This window comes from Fusarium solani (genome assembly GCF_023522795.1).
Source record: "Fusarium solani strain SB1 chromosome Unknown bctg00000014, whole genome shotgun sequence".
Lineage (NCBI taxonomy): Eukaryota > Fungi > Ascomycota > Sordariomycetes > Hypocreales > Nectriaceae > Fusarium > Fusarium solani.
The window spans coordinates 1084076-1096108 of NW_027072141.1; the positions used below are offsets into that span (position 1 = coordinate 1084076).

At 52.0% G+C, this 12033-nt stretch overlaps 6 protein-coding genes across 6 annotated transcripts; 4 read left to right on the plus strand and 2 right to left on the minus strand.

The window, feature by feature from the left end:
• Nucleotides 1–496: 496 nt before the first annotated feature.
• On the plus strand, nucleotides 497–2203 carry MRS44_017815 (uncharacterized protein; the record flags this gene model as incomplete). The annotated part of the gene is made up of 3 exons (XM_065615709.1): nucleotides 497–1226; nucleotides 1274–2022; nucleotides 2075–2203. The coding sequence occupies 3 exons, from the start codon at nucleotides 497–499 to the stop codon at nucleotides 2201–2203; spliced, it is 1608 nt and encodes a 535-aa protein (XP_065471781.1).
• Nucleotides 2204–2206: 3 nt separating this feature from the next.
• Nucleotides 2207–3457, minus strand: MRS44_017816 (uncharacterized protein; the record flags this gene model as incomplete). Its single annotated transcript, XM_065615710.1, has 1 exon — nucleotides 2207–3457. The coding sequence occupies one exon, from the start codon at nucleotides 3455–3457 to the stop codon at nucleotides 2207–2209; it is 1251 nt and encodes a 416-aa protein (XP_065471782.1).
• A 708-nt stretch (nucleotides 3458–4165) lies between these two features.
• On the plus strand, nucleotides 4166–4954 carry MRS44_017817 (uncharacterized protein; the record flags this gene model as incomplete). Its single annotated transcript, XM_065615711.1, has 1 exon — nucleotides 4166–4954. The coding sequence occupies one exon, from the start codon at nucleotides 4166–4168 to the stop codon at nucleotides 4952–4954; it is 789 nt and encodes a 262-aa protein (XP_065471783.1).
• A 119-nt stretch (nucleotides 4955–5073) lies between these two features.
• On the minus strand, nucleotides 5074–6319 carry MRS44_017818 (uncharacterized protein; the record flags this gene model as incomplete). Its single annotated transcript, XM_065615712.1, has 5 exons — nucleotides 5074–5128; nucleotides 5193–5765; nucleotides 5821–5925; nucleotides 5976–6017; nucleotides 6063–6319. 5 exons carry the CDS (start codon nucleotides 6317–6319, stop codon nucleotides 5074–5076), a joined length of 1032 nt encoding a protein of 343 aa, XP_065471784.1.
• Nucleotides 6320–6613: 294 nt separating this feature from the next.
• MRS44_017819 (uncharacterized protein) lies at nucleotides 6614–10061 on the plus strand (the record flags this gene model as incomplete). Its single annotated transcript, XM_065615713.1, has 11 exons — nucleotides 6614–6781; nucleotides 6832–7282; nucleotides 7335–7521; nucleotides 7565–7694; nucleotides 7776–7874; nucleotides 8338–8491; nucleotides 8892–9156; nucleotides 9202–9573; nucleotides 9617–9884; nucleotides 9959–9985; nucleotides 10032–10061. 11 exons carry the CDS (start codon nucleotides 6614–6616, stop codon nucleotides 10059–10061), a joined length of 2151 nt encoding a protein of 716 aa, XP_065471785.1.
• Nucleotides 10062–10642: 581 nt separating this feature from the next.
• Nucleotides 10643–11693, plus strand: MRS44_017820 (uncharacterized protein; the record flags this gene model as incomplete). Its single annotated transcript, XM_065615714.1, has 3 exons — nucleotides 10643–10978; nucleotides 11033–11365; nucleotides 11412–11693. 3 exons carry the CDS (start codon nucleotides 10643–10645, stop codon nucleotides 11691–11693), a joined length of 951 nt encoding a protein of 316 aa, XP_065471786.1.
• Nucleotides 11694–12033: the final 340 nt, after the last annotated feature.

Here is a 12033-nt window from a genome sequence, read left to right on the forward strand (position 1 = left end):
GTAGTCAGCACTTGAATGAAGGCCACTACCGTTCTGATGGAGCTATGATGGTCCCATACAATGAACAATGGTGATAACCAAACGATGAGCTGGGTCCGCGTCCCCGCATTTAGCTGAGAAAGCCACGCTGGTCCCGAGATTCAGGTGGATCCGCGAAGACTCGGGAAAGCGGATACCCCAAGCCGTTGGTAAGGGGAAGAATACGGTCGCACATTACCACATGGGTGACAAAACCATGTACGAAAATGACTGGAGCTATTTCGCACATAGGCTTTAGGCGTTTTTATATAGGGCTACAGTATTGATATGGTAGCGCACTGTTTCTAATGTAGCAGAGCTGATGCCATACCAAGCGGTGCTGATGCCATTCCATCGGCGCCGAAGCTCCGATAATGCCGGTTCAGAGGGGCCGGGATGTTGCAGCTGGAAGCCTTGGAAGGAGGTATGAACTCCGACCTCTACCACGATCTCGACCCCCTGGTCTGCGTCTCGCACAATGCCGAGGCCCCGTAAGGACTTGGAGCGCGTCAAGGACTTGATCCTCGAGCAGCGGCGAGAAGGACTATCCATTGACACTATATGTGCCCATCTCCGCGACGATGGGCACGTACTCGACGTCAGAACCCTGAAAAGGAGGTTAGCGGAATGGGGTGCCCAGGAGTACTCCCCCCTTCACTCTAAGATTGATACCAACACCTTCGTCGAGCTGGTCAAAGGCTACTTCTACCGATACGGATATAGCGACACTTCCATCGTCCGTGATCTCAAGCGACGCGGCATCGAGATCTCCGAGCGGACTGTACAGGAGTATCGTCTGAAGCATGGCATAAAGCGGCGCTTCCGAGATCTGGCTGAACGACAGGAAGCTATTCAAAAAGCGAGAGAGTTCCTCTTCCAAGACGACCGTCAGTCTTCAAGCATCAGAGGATTTGGCAGGGGGTATCTATACCATTACGTCCGCATCCGTGCCGGCGTCCTTGTCGGCCAGAATACCTTATATCGCGAGTACCAAACGAACCCAGAGTGGAAGAAGCGGGCCGAACAAAGACGCCTTGCTGACTGGAAGCACCGCAAGGACTTCCAGGTTCCTGGGCCTAACTTTATGTGGTCTCTCGATGGGTACGAGAAGCTCAAGAACTTCGGCTTCTCTATCTACGCCTGTATCGACACGTACTCGAGAGCCATCATCTGGATATATGTCGGCAGGGGGAACATGACTGCGCTGAGTTCACTCAAACAGTTTCTACGGACTTACGGACTGTGTCGTACTCAGGGGTCCGCCCCCTTTTCACCCGCTCGGATCATGGTATCGAGACTCCTCTTTGGGCCGGAGCCCAGGCGATTCTCGCCGACCTTGATCAGACAGAGCTTCGGTATACCACCGAGGATAACGACCAACGAGTCCACAGGCAGGGAGCGAGACTGAGCTCCTGTCATATCTGGGGCCCAAGCACATCTAACCAACGGATCGAGTCTTGGAGGGAAAAGCTACTCAAAGGTATCAGTCAGCGCTGGATCGCGTTCTCACACGAGCTGATTGATAGCGGCCTCTTCCAACCAAACCGTCTTGCTCACCAGATCGCGGTGTATGCTCTCTATGGACCCATGATCCGTCAAGAGGTTGCGGACTTCACGGAGATGTGGAACGGCCATCGCATCCGGCCACAGAAGAATAGGGAGCATCTCGTCGCCGGGATCCCGATGGATCTGTATAATACAAGCGAAGTGGAGAACTGGGCAGTCCATCTAGGGCCTGCGACTCGAGATGGGCTTGCCCAGATGATGACCGCTGTCGATTCTATCGATATAGACGATCTTCTTGACCCAATAACAACGGACTGGTGTGATCAACAGCTCCGGAATCTTCAGTTCGATGGTCAGCTAGATGGGGAGCTTGATCATAAGCGGCCACACCTCGCGATCTACTTACGGCTTAGAGACAAGATTCAGGTTCATCTCGACTGCGGGGCAAGTCCGGTGCTGAGCATCCCAGAGAGTCCAGTTGGAGGGCAAGAGAGATTCGTACGTAAAGAAGTACTCCATCGCACTCAAAAGCTAGCTGACAATGCTTTAGCTTCAGCTCCTCGAGCAGAACTACCTTGAGCCTATTAACAATAGCCTCTCCGGAACTGAGCTACCCAGCGATATTATCAATAGTGTGGACGAGCTGATGGGGGACCTGGGTCACCTTGAGCTAGAGTAACTACTATTTCCTCGTCTGTTTACGAGGATGCCGACTACTTGGCCTCCTCGTATCAACTCCTCGGGTTCCAGCAGCGGGACCATGGGCAGTGAAGGCAGGGTCAGCCGAGAGCTCCTCATCCTCTGCCTCTACCGAGAGTGCTGAGCTTATAGAGTCTCGAGCCCGTTTCTGACCCGCGCGGGTCTCGTCCACGTCGCTAGTAATAACCTCGATCTGGTCTTCTGCGCTAGCTCTCGAAGGAGGTAGAACTGGGCTCAGAGAGGGGCTCAAGGAGGGCGAGTTGAACTCGCTCCCGATTAATAAGGCTGGCTGTACCTTCACCTCGGTCTTGACTAACTCTTTCTTGATTCCCTTCTCCTTTTTGAACGGCTTTACGGCTGACCTCGGCGTCTTGATATGACGAGGGGCCGGGACTTGTGGTCGAGGAGGCAATGGCTCATAGAAAACAAGGAAAAGGAGATATCTGCCCTCTGTTTTACTGAAACGAAAAGGGCAGTCCTCGCCGAAAAGCTCTGCGACTGTCTGTCTCTCCCAGTCGAGGTCGCTCAGCTCCGTGATACCCTCTTTAATATGGGCGTTCTGAACGAGTCTCTTGTCGAATTGAAGAACAGAAGAGAGGGCAGGCTTATCCTTGAACTGAGGGAAGAAGATGCTGTCGAACCAGGAGTGGACAGGTAAAGATGGTTCCTCGTCGACGAAGGGGCGCAAAGCGACCTTCAGCAGCTCTCTAGCCAAAGACCACTGGGGCTCCTCGTCTTCGTCTAGTATTTCCCATGGGTCAGGCCTCGCAAGGAAGACAGTGGGACGCATCGAGATCTTCCGTCTGCTCTTGTTTTGGCTCTGTTTAGCCACAGCCTCACTGAGTTGCGACGAGCTCGCCCTTATGCCCCTCGCGATCCGACTCTGGGTAAGTTTGGCATCTCGATACACGGCTGAGGGCCGCGATGCTGCGAGGATACGGCCAGGGCCGTCTCCAGAGCCGGTGAAGATCGTCTGTGAGGGCGTGGAACGATCAGAGGCTGTTAGGTCGATAGACTGTATAGCGGAGGAGGTGGAAGCTGTCCCAACGTCTCGAAACGGGACTGGCGAGCTGTCGAGGATGGAGATACTCGTGGGCCAACGTCTCCCGCAATATGGACAAAGATTCGACTCTGGGTAGCTATCGCGGATGAAATCGTGGCTCCGTTGGTACGATTTAGGGGCCACGGTCTTCGGAACATCGGGACATATCTGCGATAGGACGTGATCGGGCATATCTACGTACAAGACAAGGTCAGTCACACAATCTCATGATGGATAGACCCGAGCTTACTTGGGGAATGGATGGGGATAGCCCATGACTGCTACGAGGTGGCGATGGGCTGGGTATTGATGCTGGTGTGTATGTGTGAGTGAGTGAGTGAGTGAGTGAAAAAATTGTGACGCGTCACCAGGAATTATCACGACATATTCCCTAGTGGAGATGCCATCGAAATGGAGAGATACCTTCCGGATAGTGTGCAGTACTGTAGTCTTGCAAGGGTCCACAAAATTACTAAGTATTTTAACATGGTTGAGGCTTCCCAAAAGGGTTTTGTCACCCATGTGGTAATATGCAACCGTAGAAGAACGCCACGATTGCGATGCTCCCAGCACGGGCTTCAGCGACCCCTCGGCCTCTACAAGGATTTGTTGTCGTTTCGCCTGTCTTAGCGAGGCACTTATCGTCGTTACGAGCGAACCACGAACAGGGGCCAAACAAACTAGTCCGTGCTCTTGCTCCACTATTTTTCTCGCCGTCACTTCCATCTCGCGCTTCCTCCGGCAACATCACTACCCAGCTGCTCACTTGGCTCCAACCCCCTTCATATATCTTACACCAAGCCAGGAGACAACTTCTTTTCTATTTAGCCCATTCGACAGCTGTCAGAATATCAGAGCTGCTTCATAATCTCCGTATACACATCGCCCATCTTTGTCAATATGATTCGTCTCCCGGCCCTAGGATGTCCCGACAGCAAGAACCAAACTCTGCCACCCCTTGCTAAAGTCGTAGTGGAAAATTGCCCTGGAATACCTCCTCAACAGTCCGGCGCTGTTTCGCTTCCTGCACCTGCTGCTCCCACGTTCTTCGGATATGAGGCTCATTCTCATGCGCATCACTTCAAAAGCTCGGAACATTTTGCACCCCACACAACCTCAGGTACCCCGTTTGCCTTGAACAACTCTTCTCATGATGCTGGCTACCGTGGAGTCCTGCCAGGCCAGCCCGGCTCTCAGATGCCCGCCGATAACGCCGCCGGCGTCGCTTACCGAATGCTCATCGCCAACGGCATTAACCCCAGCTCACTGCATCCTCAGCAGTGGCAGCAATTTGTTAATGCTCCGCTCGCCACTCAACAAAAATTGATTGCCACCTTCTCCCAGTTCCAGCAACAGGAGTATGGAGCTCAAGCGGGAAACCCACAGACGCGAACTTATGCCTTTTCCCCTTGGCCTACTCCCTTGCCACACGTTGCGCAACAGCATAAGGTCGAGGCCTTCCGCTTCCCAAGAGAAACACATCACCGCAACCAGGGGCGCACGAATTGTGTCATCAAAAGAAGGTGGGGAAACCGAGGGAAGGGCAGGATGGGAGCCCCAGGCGAATGTAAAAAGTGTGGCGGAACCCAAACAAGTCAATGGCGGTCCGGTTTTGGGGGTGAAAAGCTGTGTAATGCGTGTGGTTTAGCATACAAGAACACTTTGAAGAAGTTAGGCTCCCGGATCTGAGTAGTTCTGTTTATGAAACTGGGTCAATTAGCAACTATTATAGATTCACCGCCGGTTTAAGATAAAATTAAAATACATGAGTTGAATGCAACAGCCACCGCCTCCGAGACAAACTTTATTCAGAACAGTGTCGCCGTGGTCGTCTGGGGTGGCTTTTGTGCGTAAACAACAAAGCTACCGAAATAGTAAGCAATGACATCTGGATAACAAAATGAAAAAAAAAAGAATTGGTGCGTACCTTTCAAACTCCATATCCTCCGCTAGCTCCTGTCTCATGCCCATGGCCAAGAGCTCAATCTCAGGCAAAGTGAAGCCCAACCCCTCATAGAGTGGAAGCATGATCTGGCCCCGAATGTCAAAGTCACACAAGTCCGTCGTGGTAAACCCACACTGAGATGCTGCCCGACAAACCTCTTTGGTACCAACTTGGGAGAAGCCTGCGTCTTGGATCAAACACTTGACGAGGTCAAGAGTGGGAAACACCCGATTTGTGCGCCGTCCTACCTTACGCACCAGGCGCTCCCAAGCCAACCAAGCCTTATGTTGACGTCGAGGCTTGGGCTTCAGCAAGGTGAACTCGATCCATCCTCCTGGTTTGAGGAGTCGGAGTGCGTTGCGGAATAGCCCTCCGAGATCCTCGCTCCACACAAGCTGTCGGAAAAAAAGTAGATCTGCCGTGCTCTCCTCAAAAGGGTGAGCCAGATTCAGGTCTTCGCAGATCATCTCGAGATTCGGCAGTGCATATTGTGGCATGAAAGGGGATTTATCTATGGCAACGACATGTGAGCCCGGGTTTTGCGTCGCGAAGTGCCTGAGAACGGTCAGCTTTTGCTCATTTGTGGCGAAGCTGATGATGCGCGTCTCACATCGACCAAGTGCAGGTGCCAGATCCGATGTCCATCACCTTCCGAGGGTGACTGGTAGGGCTGCTATAAAGCTTTCCATCGTTCATCGCATACCAAAGCAGGTGCCTAGACAGGTAAGCATTCTTACTACTATGATTCCATTCTACTTAACTTACAATAGTAGCGAAGATGTCTGGGCTATGTCATCGACAGGCTCCCTGTTGACGTCAGATGGAGCATTGGATCTTGGGAAAAGCTCTCACCATGCACCCGCAACATTCCCCGGCACTGCTCTACCCCCTAGTAGGCAACAATCGAAGTATTCTGTCGGAACGTTCGTGTACTCGCTTGATTCCGAGTCGCTCGTGTCCAGATCTGAGGTCGGGGTAGGCGGATCGCTTGCTGACGTAGCTGAGACGCTTAAGCTGGACGACGATAATTCATCATCGTCTAACTGATGGAGCCAATTCTGTACTTTGTAGAGCGCTTGTTCGTTGTCAGGTTTGGGGGAGGAAGCCATCTTGCGGTATTGTGTGGTAGAAAAGAAAGTCAAAACAGGTTGTGCCATGGGAAAATGGTTCGCGGACCATGGGAAAAGGGATTGAGGCAGACAGGGTGGCTTGCATCAGTGCCAGTCATGTGCCTCAAGTCTCCGGCAGCTGGGGGACGGGTGGTGATTGCAAGCAAGAGCAAATCACTCAGCCAAGGGGGCAAGATCGGCAATGCCAAGCAAATCCCCCCATTTAGCGCCAACCAATTAATTACGGTTTTTCCTGCCTTCTTTACCCTTCTTTACGGATGCTGATTGGACAAGATGCACTTTAGCGAATCTGGCTACGCCAATCAGCCTCCACATTTTGGGTTCCACTCACCCGATGCCAACTGGACTCGTCCTGCCTTCCTGCGACCTTCCGCCCTCATTTCTTTTTGCCCTGTCTCCCTCGCGCCATCAAGCAAGCCGACATCCTTGCCCCCATGGACAGTATCATCTTTGAGCCGGGTAGGTCGCAGCGACCACAACCACGCGTACAGCCAAAGCCGGGCCGATCGCCTGATGCAATCAGCTTGGTGAAGACTTTTCTGAGGGCTTTACCCAAAGGAGAAGAAGACTGGGATGACAAAAGGCCGCACACCCAAGCAGATATCAATGACTTACGGCATGAGCTGACGCTAGACAAAATTCCTCGCGAAGAGCGTGCGGGAATGGGGCCGAGGGCACTTCTCCAAGCATTCGCAGTGGAGCATGCTGCCTTGCTCGAGGAAGCACAATCACAAATCCACATGCTTGTCTTCATTGCGTTGGGGAAAGTTGCGGTTGGATTAGGCCTCCGTGCCAAAGACGTCAATACGATGGTGGCCGAATGCACAGGGGTCCCTGAATCCGCAGTGAAGGCAATGCGACTTGGTGTCCGGAGGTGGATCAAAGCCTCAGATGTGCTTCGGCGGACGTGGCTTGGCCGTGCAGATGAGCTACCTTTTCGTCGTTCGTAGCCCACAAGAATTATCCCGATGATGCACTTGCTTAGAGCTTACAGGGAAAAACTTTATTCATACGATGAAGAAACTCTCAGACGAGAATATCGGGATCCTTGGAGAGATGAGGATCGAAGAAGATCATGCGGTGCTCGATGATGTTAGGGTCTACATCCCTAGGAAACAGCTATCCTCGGACTCACTCCGTCTGCCTGATATTATTCACGAGCTTTATGGCGGGAAATTCAGGTATGCATCCAGGCCAGCTTCACAGCCACTGCTGACTTGCAAGTCTGATTGAGATTGAACGCTATCTCGATGTTCCCGGCACCGGCGACATCAACCCTGATAAAAGTGACCACCCGCCTACTAGCCACGATATGATGGCGATGATGAAAGAGTCGGCTCCCTCGGCTTTGGATGTAGTTCATAGATAGCCAAAGAGAACTTCATGTGTTCAGCGCCGGCTACCAATGCTCCACTGAAGTGCAACTCCTGATCAGGCTCCCATGTCTGTTGCTCTGATGAGATACCCCTATGCCGAATTCGGAAGTTCGCCTTGTACTGTGACAAGAGAACGGCACGTCCCAAGTATTCTTCTGGTATGCTTGCCTCGTGGCCCACGGAGAGCCGAAAAGCCTCCGGTTCCCGCACCCTTCGCCCGATGTCTGCACTCACCAGCTCGGTTAAATGCGTCTGGAGCGAGGTCGTCAGCCACAGTGGGAACTCCATACTGGGGCAACGCACCTGAGTTTCAAGGATTTCGTGCATCTTGATGCAAGCTTTTGGCGAATCATAACTGTGAAGGCCGAACTCTTTTTCTGGTGGTTGCACAGTGACGATGTCTGCTATTGCCTCCTGACGAAGTCTCTTCAATTCTGCGTTCAGAGGGTGGAATCCAAACAGTGGCCGCGGTCGAGAGAGCGCTGCTTGGTCTGTCTCTATCGTACTGTTGGTCATGGAGTCTCACGGAAAAGGCCGCAGACGATAAAGAATGCCTCAGCTGATCGGAGCCTCCACCGCGCCTCGGAGCAAGATGTTGATAGATCTGCGTGGCTGCCTCAGGCCTATGCGCTAGGCCTCCCGTCTGACGGCGCAATTCGCGGAACGGGTATTGGCCCCGTCCTTGACCCACAAATCTGGAATACGACGCCGATCTGCCCACAAAAACCCTCGAGGGAAGAGAGAAGAGAATCGCAAGTTTGGGGTGGGGTAATTGGTAAGTCATGCCGGGCTTCCCACTCAATTAAGCGCACGTTCCGATCCTAGCTTACTTCTCCATACACCCACCATGCGGAGCTAGCGAAATTACCACACACACGGGAGGATGAACATCCTTCCTATTTCGGGACGGGGATTTTCTTGGCGATTCCAGTGTCCCACTCAGCTGAACCCTACCTCCAAGTGCCTCGTTCGTGCTCCAAAAAGAGCGCTTGTGACGGGGCAACGGCGTTTTAGATGTTATCCTTGCTCCACTAGATACACCAATCTAGTTAGCTGTGGCGGCAACGGGTTCCAGCTATTTCTTATCCTTGCACTTGCAGCAGGAAGAAACCTTCTGATGCTGTAGCGGCAAGGATTGATACCGAACCCAGTGCTATGTCTCATTTCTCTTTTAGACGTCATCTTGCTCTTTGTCCTCCGTCAGAGTGCAAAGCGTGAAATGGAGTACAACGTGTTTCATTACTGCGTGATTCAGCGCAATTCTTGTTTCTCGTCGCGATCAATCGACAACATCGCATACATCACACGATACGGCGCCGTGAACTCAATTCGAAGCGATCATGACCGATTTCTCCAAGTCCTGGAACCCAGGCTGTGCCGTTTCAACGTCGAGGAGCAAAGAATACAGCACTTCATGGTGAAGCATACCGGTTTCGAGGTGTAAGGCGAATCATTGTACCGCGATCATAGCTGACTCTTATCCAGCTATATAGAATTTTCGGGTTGGCGCCGTTTTGCAGAGCTGACGTGGGAGGGAGAGCGATCTTGCAAAGCGACGGCAGAGTTTCCCAGAGGCTTCAAACAAGTCATGGTTGAGCTTCGCAGGGAGAGTGATGTTAAATCTCTGGGGCAAGCTTCGCGAGAATTTCCAACGTACTCACCGGACGACAACGATATTTTTTCGACGATATTCGATCCAGAGGGCTACGAAGGCTTCTCTGTGATCTTTACGGCCTCAAATGGTCAAAATGACATACGGGTGATATCAAAGCCTCTGACATACCGCGGGCCTCTATGCAGGGCCGGTCGCTCACATGCTACGAGGCCTGACGGGTTGGTGTGCGTCCTCAAACTAAGGTCTGTCTTGGTCTATCATTCTGCACTAGCTAACACACTGTAGGCCTGACTTGTTGAAGACGAATTTTCCCCCTCCAGGCGATCCTATTGATGGTGATAGCCCTGAAATTCTAGACCTCCCCAACGATTGCGAGTCTAGAGATGAAGTAGAAGAGATTGAGAGGGCCGATTCTGAGTTGCGTTCTACCATTAGCTCTCGTGAAGGCCCTGCAGAAAGCACAGTGCTGGTTACCATGAAAGAAATTGAAACGACGATGGGAGGATGGATGAGCCGCGACCAAGAGTCTTATACGATGACTGAACTTTGCAAGGTGTTTCCAGGATATGAGCCTGCAACCCTGAGCCGGGCTTGGTATCGGGTGAGGGATAGGCTGAAGGGCAACAGGCTCACGAAGATGCCGACTCTACATGGGTAAGTTTACCGTCGAAACCGCTTTTCAAACACTGAATCACTCCAGGGGATCGAGAATTACCAAGCCAAGAGTTAAATCTGCCGGAAGGACGGCAGGCGGGTCGTCCATAGTTGTCAGGCAGTGAAGCAATGGATGAAGTCTCAGCATCATGGTATCACACAGCCCTGTTTGAAAATTCGTTGCAGGGCGATGGGCTGTAGCATGTTCTCCAAATCAAATTAGTTATTCTCATTACCTTTGATCCCAACAAGCGTGATCTCAGCCCACTGTGATACCGGTAGTCAATATCCCGACCTCTAGCAAAGAGGTGATCTGCTCGTCTGGAACAGCCCACCCGGTTGGTCTTCCGCGATCAGACTCCTAAAGTTTCCCTGACCAAAGGGACCAACGATCCTCTACTTACCTACTTGGGTCCGATGCCGTAGTCGCGCCACGCAATAGGGGTAATGATAGACCCACGCGCACATGAAAAGGTCGTGGGGGTCCGGCAAACACCCGGGTCGCTCGCGGAACGTCGTGGGCGGATTAGTACATGAATTGGGAGTGAGGGGGACTTATATAAACCCAAGTGCCAACAAGACTCATTGTTCAATACCACTTATTTCATGCTCGCAAACGAATGCATCATGGATCCGACAAATGGCCATCTGATCGCAATGTATATCCTCCTTGGCCCGCTCGCTTTCACTCTCGGCACAGTTTCCTACCACAGCTGGCTTCGGTATTCAATGGCTCGTCTGCCCAAGTATGGCTGTCCTTCCAAGCATGATCATCCGTCCGAACAGTGTCAAATCCTCAAGTTGGGCCGGGTGCCTGATGCATCCGCAACCTTCGTCGAGGAGCACCCTTTACTCTTCATGTGTCTCGCAGTGGCAATTGCGGTCTTCGGGATTTGCATTGTGACTGCCTCGGCGGTTCTGACCTTCATTCGAGGGGGCCACTGGGCGACTGCTTTTGGTACCACGCCGACTCTTTTGAGTATGATAATAGAGGTAAGTCGACTTGCACCCTAAAAACGCATGGATGGTATGCTGAGAGGCGCGCAGTGCCTGTGGTTGAGGAGCTCAAGGAACCCTCAGCAAGATGCGTTCTCTACGTTGCTCCTGTGGGTACTTTTAGGCACCGCCTGTTCATTGACTCTTGGCGCTATCTTGAGTATCTGGGTTGCCCCAGAGACAATATTCGTCGTGGTCCTTTCCGCCAGCGCTTATCGTGGCTGGCTAGTGTGGGAGTGGGGAACAATTGTGAGAGATACAATGGAGAAACCGAGGCTCCTTCTCTGCATGATGATGCAAGTCGCAGTCCTCGGGATCACCTGTGTTGCGTTCGGGATCCGTCTAGCTGAGCCGGGCTTGGCCTCTACCTATACGGAGATGCTTGTGAGTTCACGGGAAGAATATTTTGGGGCTGGCACTAACGAAGTAGATCATCTCTTATGGCTTTGTGTTACTTGATCTTGCTATGCTCTCGATAAGTACTTTCCGCCTGCGACGTCGATATGCTTCAGCCGCGAAGGAAACGCGTGCAGCATTCGCTGCGTTTAACTCGACTTCGAGCTTAGCAGAAGGGTCGGTTCGACATAGGGCACAGAACGGAGATGAGCGAATACCGCAAACAAATTCAAATGCCTGGGCACATGGGCAGAATCAAACCACCATTCGCGAGGAGAGCTTGGGGATGGAATTGAAAGTTCGAGATGTCGTATAGAAGACTCAGAGGAAGGAGTGGAATACCCCTTGACGTCTTTGCCAGCTCACATTGTGATACACAAGAGAATTTATAAGACTAAGTTTGAAAGGCGCCCCCGAAGAAGGAAGACACGGTCTCTTCTGCAGCTGATTGCTGTGACTAGTACATCTGGCTTCCGGAAGACAGGCGAAGCAAACAGTAAGGTTGACAATAGGACGAATTAGTTCTGTGGTAGAAAGACTCTGCGGGTGTAATTTCTTATCACTCACTCCTCTACATAGCCTAGATAAAACTTACGGCGAAGCTCAGTACAAATTGAACTACAACTCCTAGTTATCTATGCCTCAATATTCCGTAC